Source organism: Xenopus laevis, chromosome 2S (genome assembly GCF_017654675.1).
Source record: "Xenopus laevis strain J_2021 chromosome 2S, Xenopus_laevis_v10.1, whole genome shotgun sequence".
Lineage (NCBI taxonomy): Eukaryota > Metazoa > Chordata > Amphibia > Anura > Pipidae > Xenopus > Xenopus laevis.
The window spans coordinates 72,928,948-72,946,715 of NC_054374.1; the positions used below are offsets into that span (position 1 = coordinate 72,928,948).

A 17,768-nucleotide genomic window follows, 5' to 3' on the forward strand; every position below is an offset into this window, starting at 1 on the left:
CATGTAATACCTTGCAACAGCAGTATTCAGGGATGCAAGAACTGCAGTAACAAGGGAAGCAACTGAAATTGCTCTCTAATCATATGGCTCATTTATCATCATCATTTATTTATATAACACCAACAAGTTAAGCTGTGCTTTACATTAATTTAGAACAAACAGGGAACAAATGGTGAATAATAAACAAGGGTTTACAGAGTACAATAGGATTAGAAGCCACTACTCACAAGAGTTTACAAACTAAAGGTTAGGGTACAAATGAAACAAGGATTTCAGAAACAAATTTGTGATTAATGATACAGCAATGACTGATTAATTAAGGTGCATTGAATAATACTAAAGTCCATATAACTGAATAGGTTTTCCTAGCTAAGTAGTATAGAGTTAGAACAGCAGAGGGCCTAAGACAAAACCTTGAGAAACTCCAACAGAGAGAGGGAATGTGGTAGAAGTAGAGTTAGAAAAGGCACCTTTAAAGGAAAAGATAAGATGTAAACCATAAAAGAGAAGTGTCACTAATGTCAGCTGAGTATAGAATATCTAGGAGGAGTGGGTGGTCAACTGTGTCAAAGGCTGCAGAGAGATCTAAAAGGATGAGTATGGAATAGTGACCTTTAGACTTTGCCAGGAGAAGATCATTGGTTACTTTGGTGAGTCCAGTTTCAGTTGAGTGTGATGGGAGGAAGCCAGATTGCAGGGGGTCAAGAAGGGAGTTGTCAGTAAGATGCTGGATCAAGCGTTTGTAAACAAGTCTCTCTAGCAATTTGCATGTAAATGGAAGAAGGAACGGGATGATAGCGGGAGAGCTGGGAACAAGGTAAGGTTTTTTTGAGGATAGGAGTGATGGAAGAGTAGCAGTTGAGCGTAAAAGGTTAAATAGGTGGGTAAGTGCAGGAGAGAGTGTATCAGAGATTGGATAGAGGAGGCCAGAGGGTATGGGGTCAAGGGAGCAGGTTGTGGGTTTTGAGCAGGCTAGAAGTTTGTTAACTTCATCCAGTATTGCGGGGGTGATGGAGTGCAAAGTGGATGTGAGTGGACTGCAAGTTAATCTGATTGCTGTCAGGTGGTATGCTCAGTCTAATGAGATTGGTTTTTTTTCTTAAAAGAAATGAGCACGATCTTGGGCAGTTACATTAATGGGTGGAGGGTGCAGAAGGGGGCATAGTAGTGAGATGAATGTGGAGGAACGGTCATTGCGGTTTAGAGGTTAGAGAGGAGATAAAAGAAGTACTGTTCTTTAGCTATAATGCTTGATTATAGCAGGATAGCATGAACTTGAAGTGGTTGAAGTCAGGATCAGGTTTTGACTTTCTCCACTGTCATTCAGCCAACCTACTACATCTTCTGAGGTACCAAGTTACACTACTGCTCCAAGATTGGGGTTTAGCTGGTCGACTGTGACGGGTGGTAGAATGCGCAAGAGAGTCTAGAGCTGTTGAAAGTGCATCATTGTAGTGAGAAGCTGCCATAATCAGACAGGAAAGGTTGATAATGAGAGATTGGCTGTGCCTCTACTGTTGACATTCGTTGTGGATCAAATGTTTTCAGGTTTGTTTATCATTTGTAATCAAAACTGCTCAGAGATTGCTATGTTCCCCCCCCCCCACACCACAACATTTGTTTCCTTGAACCTCAGTAATTGTGTCAACCACAAATTCAGACACAAATTTTGCCCCAAACTGGAGATCAAGTTGCTCCTGTGATAAAATTGGCCATCTATGAACATAACACACCCAACAACTGTAGGGGAATGTCTTTGTAAAATGTGAAATCATTTTATCGCAATAAACAGAATTCTGTACTTTAGGTGTGGTCCATAGAAAAGCAACAGTACAATTAGTTTAATTTTATTGACAAGATTGCTAAGCATTTACCCATATCTCTATGTAACAAGGCAACATTTTATTTTACAAACTGATGCTCCTCATCAAGGTGTATTTATACATTATATTACTCAGTAAAAAACTTTTTCATTTAATGATTCAAGTCTGTGTTTAGTATAATAAAGTGAAATGTTACTATTATCCACATTTCTGAACAATTTCCAAAAGGCACAGATTTTTCTAAAAACGATTTGTTCTTTAGTAGTATTGTAAAGAAACACCTTAAATGATTTAGGCTCTGAATACATGTGCTTTATTAGGTTAGACTGCTGTTACTGGGTGATCAGCTCTTGTAAAACACTAATTTGCTCATATTGGTTTACTAATTAAGAGCCATGGGTTCTATTGGAAAAGCCAGTGTTAAATATAATAATAAACATGACTCACAATTTTGTTAGATTTAGCTGGATTCTCTACAGCCTCTCAAACGAGACACAATAAAATAAATAGAGTTGTCATAAGCACACGAGAGTTCAAAAGGCAAGGTGCCATATCAAACTGCCACCGAAAGGTCCAATAAATAATGACAGTCAATGTCATCTTACAGCAGCTCCTCTGGAATTTGCCAGAATGTACAGATTGCCAATTCAAATCTGGGCACGCTACTTTTGTCTCTGATAATAATGGATGTAGCCATCATGGATCACTTCTAATTGAGATTACTTGGAGGTAGAGTTCTGCAGCAGGCCAGATACTCGCGTAATAATTATAATAAAATTATAATAATACTGATATTACAATGTGTAGGTTTTCATATCAAAGATCATTATTTTCTTGATAGGAAAACCTAATTTTCATAAGAAAGAGTTGTTCTGGATCTTTCCATTATGGATGCTGTGATTCAAAATATCTGGTTTCGGCCAACGATGAATCCTCCACAAAAAATTCAGCATCAACTGTGAAATAAAATCACATTGTGTTTTCCAGATCTTTAAAGTCTTATTAAGGGTTTGGATTTGGTTCAACTGAACACTCAAGATTGGGCTGAATATGAATTTGAATAGGATTGAGCAGAATCCCAATCCTAGAATCAGTGCATCCTACAGTATACAGGAATTATTTTTTTGGGGCAAATACAAAAAAAACAGCAATAGCAATTACCATTTATTGCCTAAGGAATGAAAGCTGCAACAATTCAATATTTTTGTCATTCCCATTAAGTTTACCATCAAGAGGGCCCACTGCAGTTTCCTCTGAGGGAAATACATCAGAACCCATTAAGTGCTAGACTAACGGATCAACTTTCACAAGAGAACACAGACAACACTCAAAAGCAACAACAATGAATGTGATTGCCCCAGGTTCTCAGGGGGGAAACCACTCTGTCATTTGTTGACTCTATAATCAGAGAAAAACGTATGAAATAAGAGTTTGACAAAAACAAAGAAGCCTTGGATAGAAACTCACAGGTCACTCTTTATGTATTTTATTTTAGAACTCTGGCTCCCTAAGTCCAATTTTGTATAAAAGCAAAATGATGGCATTCTACCGGTATTTTTATACAAAAGCATTTGCAGTGGGTTTTTTTTTTTAAGAAACATTATGCTAAGAGCACCACATAGTGGCACTAAAAGGTTTCTGCATCTGCTTCACTTAAAACTTAGAAGTACATTGAAGCTGTAAGCACTATAGTAATTTGTATTGATGTCTATACAATCATATGAAGCAAAAGGCATTCAAGTGCCATATGCTAGAACCAAGCATGTGCAATCCAGTTTCTTCCAGTCTAAAAATTTCACATGCTGATAGAAGATGTTTATTGCTGACCAACGAATAACCTCTTAATAGGCGACATTATATTTTTTGCAATTTATTTTCAGGAGGCACATTTCCAAAAAAAACTAAAAATAAGCAAGGGTTGGTAGGATATTGATATTTAGACTGGATTGCAATCAGTTGCTGTAAACTTCGCAATGCTAAGATGTCTAGGCTAAAGAATTTGCCTGCTGCAAAGCAATGAGGCCATCATAAGGAAAAATATAAAAACAGCAGAGGTGATGACACTGTACACTGTGTCACAGAAAAGGGTGGTCCATTTAATGCAGATTTCACTGCTATATAAGATAGTATTTAAGTGAAAACTGTTGCTTTTTTTTAACCCAGCTAAAGAGATGATCAGCACAAAGAAAATCCTAAATCAGAGCTATAAAAAAAATGATAGTCATGTTTTTGTTTTTTTTAGAACAACCTTTCTTTTCAGTGGGACATGACCATACAGAACAACATAGTGGGTCATTTATAAAGTTTGCCCAGCGCATATTTGTTTGCGATTGGTTGTATTGGCAATGCTTTTTCCTGAATGCTAAAATGTTGCACTGCTGTGCCCGGCTTTCCAGTTTTTGCGAATTCGCATTGCGAATGAATTCTGGCAAATGGCTCACAAGTGAGACGAGTGTTTGTGTGACAGTAACTTAAATTCACAATTTGCAAAACTGTTTTGCGGATATTTTCTCCGCCACCAAAGCGTGCACATGAAAATTTGCGATTTTTGCATATTTAAAAAGATGTTATAGACATTCACATTGCAAAATATATTTTGCAATTCTGTTTGCACACTCTTTTCAGCTTTATAATAAGCCTATTATTAAGGGAGGTGTTCCCGAAACGCGTCAGGCGATGCTGGTTTGTGACCTGTTGCAATAAGCAGCTATTTTTTATCGGAGCGCCACCTTTTTCTTTGCTCAAGTACGGCTTATAATTATAACCATGCGCGGGACAAATATATTCACTGTGCAAACCAATCTGCCCTGAACGAAGTTTATAAATGAGCCCCAGTGTTTAAGCTACAGTAGCTGAGCAGGACTTAAGCATTGCCCAAATAAGAGTCCCTCTGAAGTAACTCTTCTTCACCCAAACAAAAAGGGGTGTCCTCACTTTAACAATACTGATTCTATTTAACCAAAGCCATCTATCACAAGTTAGGAAGTGGTACTTTGTAACCGCTTGCAGTACAACTGATGTAACTTCTCGCCCCAATCCTCTGCATCTTTGTAATCCTCAGCCGAAAGCTTCCAGTTGAGTGGAATCTGCTCTTCTCCATGGTAAGCGCCTGCAATGGCTGCAGCCATAGTAGCAATGGTGTCTGTGTCCCCCCCAAGCAAGATGCAGAAAGCAATAGTGCGCTGCAAGTTGGTAAGTTCAGAAGGCAGCTCTGGCACTGGCTTCAAGCATCGCAGAAATGAGTAAATTGCAGTTGGAACAGACTCTAATGCTTCAATACCATTACCTGTTGGATAGAAGAAGTTATACTTTTACTGACATAATATGCATTGACCTATAAATATATCTTTTTGGTTACAGTGTGGAAGTAGCTCTCACATAGAATGAAACGGTTTCTGTATCTGTAAGACGAAGACTGTAGGTAACTGACCACTATAATGAACGGTTTGTATAATACCCATTTCAACAATAAAACGTTAAGAAAAACATTCTTCACCACACAAATGTGAAGGCACAGCTCTGTTAAGTATTTGTTTACAGTCAGATTCAGAAACGTGATCGGGTGATGGCAGCTGTTTTTCCAGTAACACAGAGAGGAAAGTTTAATGGGCGAATGTAATATTGTTCGCTAACACAAATATCAGTCACAATTAGTTCGCAATATGAATAATTGTTCGTAAAGTGAAAAAATGTTGCGAACACTTTGCCCCATCACACGACAGTAGAATAGTGATTGTGAATTTTATAGTTTGCAATAGTGTGTATGTAATAAAACTTCTTAATGAAAAAGTTGTTACATTTGCTCCAAAAGTTTCCGCCATCTTCAAGCATAAGTTAAAGGCTCACAATACGCAATTAAAGGGGAACTCCACATAAACATCACTTTAGCTTTTTAAAAAGTAACAAAATTTCAAGCAACTTTGCAATGTACATCAATTAATAAATATGCAGACTTTTCATGATTTTTAATGGTTTCTGACAGTTCCCTAAGCCTAGACCCCTGCTCTACTGCTGATCTGTCTGACTACTTTGCTGAGCTGTCTGACTAGCGTTACTTTGTAACAGCAGCCAGCCGCCCACAGCCTGCATCCTCCAAACCCTACAATTCCCTGCACACATGATTTCAATACGGAATGGAACATCAATGCATTGTGGGTTATGCAGTTCCTGCATGCTGTCTGTAAGCTGTGGAAAAGTTGCTACAATTTGTCAGTCTTTCGTCCCTCCTTCCCTGCCAGGATTTCAAATGATGCAGAAAGAGAAGAACTGTTAAACAGCTGGATTTCAGCATAGAAAATGGCATGTATTCATACTTTTTGAAGAAACAGATGACTGTTATGGGTACATTAGAGGTTTCTGTGGGTCTCTTTCTCAAATTTTGGTTTGGAAGTCAGAGTTCCCCTTTAAGATTTGCAATGCAATAAAAGCCAAATGAAGAATACTACATTGCAACATGAATTCTTATTCGCAAATTTGTTTACTTTGAGAATATTACATTTCCCCCTAAATATTTATTAAAAACCCTCTCTATTACCGTCAAGATGATTAAAAGCAGTCAACACAGTAATCATGTCTGCCCTGCTATGACTAGCCATTGAGAAGTGACTTCCTAGTAGTGGCCAAAGACAAGCTTTAATGCCTTATGACCCTGGGCAAGTCTCGAAAAAATTGCTGTATCTCATGAAGCAACTTTTCCACAAAGGATGTGGCCGCATATTAAACATGGACCCTAATTTGAATACTCACATTTTAACAAAATAAAACAAACTGCATAACTAAATGTGAACAAACTTTTGCCACCTTCCAATGTCCGGTGCTTTAATGTCACATGATATTATGAGCACATTTGCTAACATTCTAACATTCACAGGCATACATACCTCCTCTGATGTTTAAATTCAGTCCTATTCCTACAAGGATTGATATTTTCTAATAGCGTTAAACTGATCTTTAGACCATATCCAACTACAGCAAAGGAATTTACAAACATACCTAATTCTTTAATTATATCCTTCCGTGTGACATCTTCTTGTGTTAAAAATACTTTAATCTTCTTTAGTTTTTTACAGTAAGGGAATTCATCCATTTCTAATCTGTAATGAGAAAATACCAGATTAATAAGGCAACAAATTATGAAATAATGTAACATATTCCATCTAATTTGTATTACTATGAGCTAAGTGTGGGGTCCCTAAACAAGTGATTTGGCAGATACTGCAAAACCCTGATGCAATTAAACCACAGAAGATCAGTGACAATGCAACCCCAGTTAGCATATGAATCTCTTATATGGATACCAGTGAGTTTAGTTAGATGTGAACACCCACACCAGCCCTCTCTTTATCCTCTTTAAAGTGGTTGTTCACCTTTAAATTAACTTTTTGTATGATGTAGAGAGTGATATTCTGAGACAATTTGCATTTGTTTTTTATTATTTGTGGTTTTTGAGTTATATCGCTTTTTATGAAGCCGCTCTCCAGTTTGCAGCTTCAGCAATATGGTTGCTAGGGCCCAAATTACCCTAAGGTAAGAAGAATTTCACCGGCACACAGGAATTGTAGTAGCAGGGCAAGCCCTTGCAATTTTATTATGCAGTAGTGCAATGTTTCGGGGTCACGCCCCTTTGTCAAGCTCTGACAAAGGGGCGTGACCCCGAAACGTTGCACTACTGCATAATAAAATTGCAAGGGCTTGCCCTGCTACTACAATTCCTGTGTGCCGGTGAAATTCTTCTTACCCTTGTTGTGAGGCTGCCGATTCCTCTATCACTGGGCACCAGGATAAGAACCTTTGGGAGTGTGTGGTGTGCGGCTTCTCCATATTCTATTGCCCAAATTACCCTAGCAATCATGCATTGATTTGAATAAGAGACTGGAATATGAATAAGAGAGGGTCTGGATAGAAAGATGAGTCATAAAAAGTAGCAGTAACAATACATTTGTAGCTTTAAAGAGTATTTTTTTATGGGGTCAGTGACCCCCATTTGAAAGGTGGAAATAGTCAGAAGAAGAAGGCAAATAATGGAAAAACTATAGAAAATAAATAATGAAGACCAAAAGAAATCGCATACTAAAAGTTAACTTGAAGGTGAACCAACCCTTTAAGTTCCTCTTTGAGGCACCAATTCTCTTTACAACTACAACACCATTATTAATTTGTCCCTGTACCTAAATTTCTTCCCTCACTATAAAAGAGCTGCTAGTCCCAGACTAAACAAACCCATTTAAATGCATAAAAGCCTCTTTCCTCTGTTCAGTTTTTTACTGAACCCCTAGAGGGTAACATCAACATCTTTAGTACACTTCTGTATACAATATGCAAACCATGTGAAATACTAAGTTGATCTGATATGCCAAAAATCTTCGACTCCAACACTACTCAGCTTATAAATGAAAAGCCCCCCAGGTAGCCTTTGACCCCTTCCTCATATCATTGACCCCAAGCCAAAAGTTGCTACTTTCTTCAGACAAGTTCCCAGATTTTCCCTTTTCTCTAATCTCCTCTGGAATCACTTTCTAGAAAACATTTTTTATTAGTCTACCTCTGCTACAACTCATCCCTCTCCTTTTTGTTCCAATTTGTCTCCTCTCCCTCAGTCTGATGCAGTTAAAATCATTTTTTCTGGTTTTAAGATGATTTAGAATTTGAAAACAATTGTTATTCCTGGTATGTTATTATATATAGGTTTTGTTTTTTTAATTCCACCCAATAGCTGAAAACCTACAAGCTTCTGCCTTGTTATCACACATATCTACAAATAATAATATTTACTGATAAAAGAAGCGGAGGAAAGAGCAAAAGATTGATAGGGAGAGAAATATTATCAGCATTAAAAAGACAAATAATAATACAATGCAAGCCAGCTCCCTGTCTTTGCACTACTTACTCAAGGGCATCTGAACGGGATTTCTTATCTGTTTCAACTTCCTTCATGTGATCCAAAAGCTGATCCAAGAATGTCTCAGGTGTGAGCTCCTCCTGCAAAGCATAGTGCACTGCTAGAGCCTGGAGAATGGCCCCATTATAGCCCAGAGATGATGCATGTGTTAGCATTCCACTAGTTTTGGCATACTGTTCACAGAGGGAAAGAGAAAGAATAAATACACAAAAGTCAAAAGCATTTCACACTGATGTTGTCCTTAAATAAAGCAATAAATTAGGACAAGGCAACCTTTGGTGCTCAAGATGTTGAAAAATCTCTTGAGCATATCTCAATCAGTTCAACTGATGGAGGGGCAGTGATCTACAATATCAATAATGCTAAAGTATACTTATTTCTATATTAAAATGTTTACCCTAAAAATAAAACCAAAGTCCTTAAAGGGATACTCTCACAGGAAAACATGTTTTTTTTAAAAAAAACGCATCAGTTAAAGGGGTTGTTCAACTTCAAACAACTAGTTGTTTTCAGATAGATCACCAGAAATAACGACTTTTTCCAATTACGTTCTATTTTTTATGTCTCACCTTTTTCAAATATTGAAGTGTCTGAAACAGCAGAGACAGGAACATTAAACTTTAAACTTGGATTTTGGAAAAACAGTAAACAATAAATAATGGAAAGTAATTGAAAAGTCTTTATTTCTGGGAAACATCTGAAAACAACTGAACTGAAAAAAAGTGCTTGGAAGGTGAACAACCCCTGTTGTTCCAGCAGACTTCTGCACTGAAATGCATTTTTCATAAGAGAATACAGATAAAGGGAGGTTGAACCCCCCAAAATGTTGATACTTGTAGTGATACATTAATAAAAAGAGGGGCCACGTCCCTGACTGCAGATACATAGGGTGTGTGCGGACCCGTGATTTTGCTGCTACTTTATCATAAACAAGCACATTTTTTGACTGGCGACAAATGTTTTTCACCCATTGAAGTCTATGGTCATCTTTTTTGCAGCCAAACCTGGCAAAGAAATTCCAGTAAAATAATAGTGATGGGGGGGGTCTTTTTGCATACGAGAACAGGAATTAAAAAAGCATTAAAACTGTTCGAATCTTGCTGATAAGTCAAAAGCAATTTTTTAGTTCAACCAGTTTTTAGGATTATGGCATACAAGGGAGTTGTCACCCAAGTCAAAACACCTCTTGCATAGGTGACTATATTTTTTAATAAACAGCACTGTATTCAACTTGCCCAAACCAGTTCAATCACATACCTACATGAAAATATAAAGGGAAGTTCCATTATCCTAATCATGTGGGTGGTGTGCCAGAAATTCCCTATCGTTCAGGGCAAAGTATGAGCAACAATGTGCTCTAGAATTAGCACGGAAAGTACCAGAACAAATCTTTTATGTAAATATCAAACAAACTTGGAACACAAGCCACATTTCAGGTGGTATACAATAATGGCATAAATATAGTATTCACATAAACAGAAATAGGCAACTTTAGAAATATATTATACACTTTTGCTCCAGCACTAAATCATTTCATAGCTTTATAAATATGAGTGTTCAAGTAGCAAGAGAGGGGAAATGGTAACACTTATAGATGTTGAAATATTTTACACTTAACTTTTTATTGTTGTTGTTGTTCAAGCTGCCATGAGCCTTATTATCATAAGTATGAGAAAATAATAATGGCATACTTTAAAAACCAATAAAAGTTTGCGATATGAGGTGTGCTTGATCACTTATTCAATAGTACATCTATGTTCTAAAAACTCCCATCATGCTCATCAGAGCAAAATTCAGAGAGATACTTGTAGATAGTGTTGTCAGATGTCTGGATATGGTATCACCTCCCTGCCCCTAAACATGAGAGTTCTACCATTAAAATCAGACATGCCTTTAAAATCAGAGCCCCTTACATCTTCATCCTAACATATTAGTCTGTTTATTTTGGCACCAGTAAAGTTGCAATGATATTTGTAGACTTCTCTAGGACTGACCTCTATGACATCTGGAATACTGGGATAGGCCAATGGGATTCCTACTACTCGCATGGCTGCTCCATTTCCATATGAGCCTTTACCATCAAATTGTTCCTTAGCTGGTGAAAACACATATTTATATTCTCCACTGGCCAGCTTCTCAAAGACATGAACAACAGCCATTCCATACCCACGGTCAGGGTCACGATAATATTCTGTGGTAAACCTGAAATAAAGAAAAATAGGGCAATGGATAATTTCACAGTTTTATTTTCTAAATAAATCACTTTTTTTTTTTTAAAATCACCTTAAAGGGGTTGTTCATCTTTGAGTTAACTTTTAGTATGACCTAGAGAGGTTTTCTAAGACAATTTGCAATTGGTTTCATTTGTTAGTATTATTTGTAGTTTTTGAGTCATTTAGCTTTTTATTCAGCAGCTATATCTAACGGATTTAAAATCAATTTAGGTTAAACTAGGTTACCACATAATAATTTAAAATTGAAAGTTGATGTAGGGACCTATAGGATTGCTATGCCCCTATAGAGTTAAATCCCTACCTTCCTTCTGTACTCCTTTGTTATTGGACTGTAACATTTCCTTTAGTACACCACTAGTTATTGGCCAAGGGTGTAATGACCACTTCCTGCCACACTTCCATATAGTGTTGGAAATGAGTGGCCTCTTCCTCTTTGGCTCCTGGTGTCTTTGCAGCTAGGTGTTCCCATTGAGCCTGGGATCACCAATGCCCCAGTAAAGCCACAGCCCCAAAGGGATCTGTACCTTTGGTGATTAAGTCAGGGACCAGGCAACCCCGTGAACGAGGAATAGCTATCCTAGGGCAGTTTTGTAATAGACTCTCTAGAAGAGTAAGACAGAGAGTATTTAGCAGCACAAGCAGTTGTCGCTCCATCAAGGATTGGTAGCAGGGAGTAGCTTCCCAAAGGCTTCTTTGTTTGCCTTTAGTTTAGGGACTCAGTGGACAGGGTGATTATCACCTGCTATTGCCTCAACGCTCATGTGAGTAAACCTGAGGTCATTGTCTTTGTACAATAAATCCATCTTTTGTTTGCACCAAGAACCTCCTGGCGTCCAAATTCCTATATTTTATATACAGTAGCCTGTGTTTTGTAGTTCTACTACGCCCCAAGGGAAAGCTTCCTCTTGGCGAAGGCCCTGACCCTGTTGTGCAAGTCGCAATGTAATCCATGCTCATACCAATAGCTGGACACTTTTACTATCTGTGGTCTGGATAGCCCAGATTAGCATTACATTGATTTAAAGTTATTATAATCTACACTGTTTTCTTTGCCTTCCTGCATAAGTTTGAACCATGCATGGCCGTTCACTTGCCAAAGAAGATTCTAGCAAGTGAACCCCATTGCGCTACTCTGCTTCTTCTGACAAGGTAAGAACAACTGGGCAGATCTGGGGGAAACTTGTACAGTTCAGATGGGATGAGGGCTTTCAAAAAAAATAGGAATTTTAAATGAGAGGCTTTTGGGTTCCTTTTTTCCAGCTTTGAATGGTTGCCCCCATGGCTACTCAGCAGCTTGTTCATATAAACTATATTTGTGAAGCAAATATATAACATTTACCAGTGCAGGGCAACAGTACATTGTATTTTGATTACTTTGATACACCCTGTGAAGGGCCCTGGCATTCAGGAGGTATTGTATTGTTGCAGTCTAGCATAGATGAAACATCCCATGTTGCCTTCCCACCAGCAATAATGTAATATTTACATTAAAGCTGGTGGGAAAACATACTGGATGTGGCCCAGCACTAGTGGAGATTAACAGTGGGAGGGGGGACAAAACATTACAGCAGTACCACATCTAGTAAAAGCTTCTGGCTATAGAATTGGAGTAGCTGTCTTAAACAAAATTGTGTGAAACACAGACACTTTCTCACAACCAGTGTCTGTCTTTCACATTTTTACCTGTCTGCGAGATCATCAACATCAAATTCGTCGTTTTCAAGTATTGACTGTACAATTGACCTCGCCATGGCCGTGTCATCTGTATATGTTAATACTACCATAAAGGACAGAAAAGCATAAGACAGCAATGTTATTAACATTACAAAAGGTATCCATCTAAATCAATGAGCTGATTTTGCAATTTTACATCTGTAGTGTGCAGGTTTTGCCAGATTTATAAATTAATATTTCCCCGGCTTAGATACGTCCCCTTGGAATTTGCACTGGAGGTGGTGAGTGGTGAGCACAACTCTCCCTTGTTTGTTATATTAAATGCACAGATTGTGCCATTATCTGGAAATGCTTATAAAAATATGCACTCTGAATTCATCTAATTAGTTTCACAAAATCACGTGAAATACACACACAATAAACAGCCAGCACAATGTCATTATGCATAACGAACATAAAATCGGCTAAGTGGGGATTTATGCAATGACATTTGGAGAATATATACCTTGATAAAAATAACATACAGTAGAACCCCCATTTTATATCCCCTGATTTTAAGTTTTCCCTCATTTTACATTGTTGTTTTGTGGTCCCACCTATATATTGTGCAGAATACATTTCCATAATTTTAAATTTTCCTGGATTTTACACCATTTTTTTTCTGGTCCCTGAAAAAACGTTAAATGTGGTTCTACTGTATTACATACAAACAAACATCTGCAATTTACAGGTACAGTAAAATTCCTTCCCAGACATGATGTTTTATGCAAGCACAGGGAGTTTGCCTTTAGTCACAATTTGTGCACTCTGAACTGTTGTTCCTTTAAAACTGCTGTTGCTTTCCCAATACCTTACAGTATATCAGTTAAAGGGGTTGTTCACCTTTAAAGTGGACCTGTCACCCAGACACAAAAATCTTAATAATAATTGTCCTTTTCAAATTAAACATGAAATACAAGTTCAATTTTTTATTAAAGCATTCATAGCTATTGTAAGCTCATTTAAAAATCTTGGCTGTCAATCAAATATTGTCTGCCCCTCCTCTATGCCAATGGCATAGAGGCGGGCAGACAATTACTTTCACTTTTCATTCAGCACCTAGATGTCACAGCTCTCCACACATTCGCCCCGTCCTCTTTACCGGTTAATTGTGGAGCCAGGGCATGGAAATAGACATCGGGTCCCCCATTCTGGTGCACAAACAAGATTCTGAGATGATACAAGCCTTGCCTTAATAACAGTGTGCACAAAATGGCTCCTGCCTGCTTGCTATAATTATAAATTCCCAGACTGAAGGAAACAAGATTCAAATAATTTATATAGTGTAATTAAAGTTAATTTTGCTTGCCTAATGTGATAAAATAGGATTTTGAATAATTTTTTTGGGTGACGGGTCCCCTTTAAATTAACTTTTAGTTTGATGTAGATAGCAATATTTTGAGACAATCTGCAATTGGTTTCAAATCTTATTTGCGGTGTTTGACTAATTGTACTTTATTTTGCAAGTTTCAAGTTTGTAATTTGAGCAATCTGGTTGCTAGGGTCCTAATTACCTTGCAACCATGTACTGATTTGAATAGTAGACTGGAATATGAACAGGAGAGGGCCTGAACAGGAAGCAGAAAATGTAGCAATAAGAACAAATATGTAGCCTTACAGAGCATGTGTTTATTAGATGAGCTCAGTGACCCCCCCACTTGAAAGCTGGAAAGAGTCAGAAGACGGCTATTGCATAAACTTATTGCAAAAAAAACTTAAATGAAGGCCAATTGAAAAGTTGCTTAGAATTAGCCATTCAATAACGTATTGAAAGTTAACTTAAAGGTGAAGCGCCCCTTTAAAATAGCAGAATTCAGTGCTAAACATGACAGTTATCTCACCCCTTTTTAGTCTCTCTCCCTTGTCCAGCGACTTCATATAATCGAATAAAAATTCCTTGGTGACATTAGTATGCCCCTCAAACACAGCCCCTATGCAGTCTCCGAGCAGGGCCCCGAGAAGTGACCCTCGGAAGCGAGATACAGCGGCCGCCATGATCTTTAATCCAGCAGAAGGACCTCACGCAAAACTCTCTCGGCAAGCGAATAGCAACACTCCGGAATCAGGGAAATGACAACAGTCCCAGCCTGAGCACACACGAGATACTAGCCAATCACAGAACAGAATGCTCTGTACCAGCTGACGCGTGGGTCACAAAGAACGTACATAAGACGTCTGTCCCTTGGCTCTTTGTTACACCTGCACCTCTTATAGTCAGTTGAACGCCTCACCTCAGGAGACAATTGTGCATTTGCTTCAGCAGATATAATAACGTTTATACAAACAAGTTACTGACCCTGTGCTGCTGTTAGTCTTGGGCTCACATTTCAAATAAACTCATTATAAAATCCCACAAAATAAAAAAGTTCCTCAGCAGTTGCTGACTGACCAATGGCTTATAACAGCAATTTCACTTCATAAAGTTACTAGCACACCTCTCAACATTTTGGCAATAGAAAGAGGGACAAAACGATTTAACAACGCCCGTTTTTGTGGTCACCCCCCTAATTACCATGTTTATTTTACAAAATGGGGCCGTTTATGAACGTTTGAACACATTTCTGTGGTTTTTATGTTATTACGGTTTTGCTAATGAAAGTGCCCTTTAAAGGGGAAGGAAACCTAGTCGGCGCAAACCCCCCACCCCCCCTCCCGTTTGTTGCCCACCCTCCCTCCTCCCTCCTGGCCTACCCGTCCCGCTGGGCAAATGCCCCTAACTTGTTACTTACCCTTCTGCGCAGGTCCAGTCCAGGGAGTTCACCGACATCTTCTTCCACGCGATCTTCTTCCTGCTTTGAACGGCGCATGCGCAGTAGGATCATTTCGGCGCATGCGCAGTAGATCCGTACCGACGAAATGATCCTACTGTGCATGCGCCAAAACGCCGTTCACAGCAGGAAGAAGATCGCGTGGAAGAAGATGTCGTCGATGAACTCCCTGGACTGGACCTGCGCAGAAGGGTAAGTAACAAGTTAGGGGCATTTGCCCAGCGGGATGGGTAGGCCAGGGGGGAGGAGGGAGGGTGGGCAACAAACGGGAGGGGGGATGGGGGGGTTTGCGCCGACTAGGTTTCCTTTCCCTTTAAGCTGCAAGTCACAGTTGCCCCAATAGACTTGCTTATCTTAAATTGTTATAATTGTGTCTTTGCTTATGTTAAATTGTAACAAATGTATCTAAGAGCACCTGCCACATATTCTGGGCTCAGTCAACAGCCAATTAGGTTTTAGAAATTTTGTATCTTTTTCTGGCTGTTCAGGAGATCAAAGAGAAAGTCAGGACATTTCAGTAATAATCCAGGACTATAGGCTGAGCTGTCAAAATCGGGACTGTCCCATGAAAAACAGGACAGTGAAGTTATGCACTGGGGCTGCCTTAAGGTCCCTATACATGAGCAGATATAAGCTGCCGCGGATTAAGTCTGAATCTTATTGGGCAATGTATGGTGGCTCTCCGACAGGCTTCCCCGATTGATATCTGCCTGAAAGTTGGGCAGATGTTGATCAGTTCCAAGCCAATTTGGAGAAACCGCACACCTCACAAACCTAAGCAGAGCTTCCTGGTGCTCAGTGGTAGGGGAATCGGCAACCACCCAGTCAAGGTACGTGGAAAGATCACCGGCACACAGGAGTTAGTTCAGCAGGGAAAGCCCTTGCAATTTTAATAATGCAGATGTTGATCAGGCAGATGTTTATCAGGTAGGTTTAAAATCCGGTTGGATCGAAGACTGCATCGGTTCGTTGATGCGGTCCTCAATCAACTGCATGTATTCATCTCGTTGTGATCCAATCATAGGGCCTGCGATTGAATCAGCCCGATATCACCCACCACAAGTTGGGCATAAGGTTGCCACCTGTCCGATTTTGACCTGGACGGACCGGTTTTTTGAAGGGCTATCTGGTTCAAAACTGCCTGCCCGGTTTTCCAAATTAGGAAGACGGGGCAGGATTTCCTATAATTGACGCGGCGACCGGCCAATTGCCGATCACCGTGCCATAGTCCTGCCACTGCCTCGCCCCCTTAACGGCTCTGGCACTGCCCGAAGTTAGACGGGCCCAAAGATGGCAACCCTAGCTGGGCACATCTTATTTAATCTTATGGACCCTGCAGTCTGATGGCTTGGTCTATACAATGAGGTTACGCCTGTTGCTATGCCATTTGTAACAAGACTGAATATATTGTGTTCATGTTATATAGTGTACATCATTCACTAAAAGGCAAAGTACGAATAAGTTGAAAATAAATTTGCCAATGTTTCATGTCTGTCAATGTATGGTAAATTATAAGACATCAGCAATAGTGGTGGAACTACCGGAGGTGCAGGGGTGCAACTGCACTGGGCCCCCACCCCTCAAATCCACCATGGTGTTTGCTTCTGGAGGAGGGTAACTACTCACGCCGGACAGTTACGTTACTGATCAGCAAACAAATGAATGGAACAATAGAACGTGGAGTATCTGTCTGTTGAATTTCAGGCTGATCAGTTATATACCCTGCAGAGTCAACCCATGTATTGCCATTTTTACATTGCATGTTGTTCATTTATACCAAAGTGGTCCAAAGTGGTCTAAACCAATAATCAATGAGAACGCTCTTCTGTTTCAATCAGTACAGAACCAGTTATACTGACAGGAGAATCACTGCCCAATTCTTGTCACTTTGGACCCCATTTAGCAGATATGGATAGTCCTCAGCCAACATGACCATTATATATTTGTTTGCTTTATGATTTGCTCATTTTAACCAGGGCTCAAATAAACATATTTTTATAATAATCACTGCAACTTGGTCTTCAATTTATGGTAAGTGTACTGAATGGCCAGCCTTACCAGGAAAACAGAACAAACAAAACAAAAATAGTGCCCCTGAAACCAGATGTGAGATGTCTAAAATTTCTTTCTGCAAGTTTATACAGGTATGGGACCTGTTATCCAGAATGCTTGGGCCCCCGGGGTTTTCCAGATAACGGATCTTTCTGTTATCTGGGTCTTCATACCTTAAGTCTACTAGAAAATCATGTAAACTTTAAATAAACCCAATAGGCTGGTTTTGCTTCCAATAAGGATTAATTATATCTTAGTTTGGATCAAGTACAAGGTAATG

General features: G+C 39.1%; 1 protein-coding gene across 1 annotated transcript; it reads right to left on the bottom strand.

Moving 5' to 3' along the window:
* Window positions 1–1,831: 1,831 nt before the first annotated feature.
* On the bottom strand, window positions 1,832–14,843 carry adprs.S (ADP-ribosylserine hydrolase S homeolog). Its single transcript, XM_018249497.2, has 6 exons — window positions 14,510–14,843; window positions 12,639–12,732; window positions 10,716–10,923; window positions 8,710–8,894; window positions 6,816–6,916; window positions 1,832–5,109 (listed from the first exon to the last, which is right to left on the bottom strand). The coding sequence occupies exons 1-6, from the start codon at window positions 14,661–14,663 to the stop codon at window positions 4,802–4,804; spliced, it is 1,050 nt and encodes a 349-aa protein (XP_018104986.1). The 5' UTR covers window positions 14,664–14,843; the 3' UTR covers window positions 1,832–4,801.
* Window positions 14,844–17,768: the final 2,925 nt, after the last annotated feature.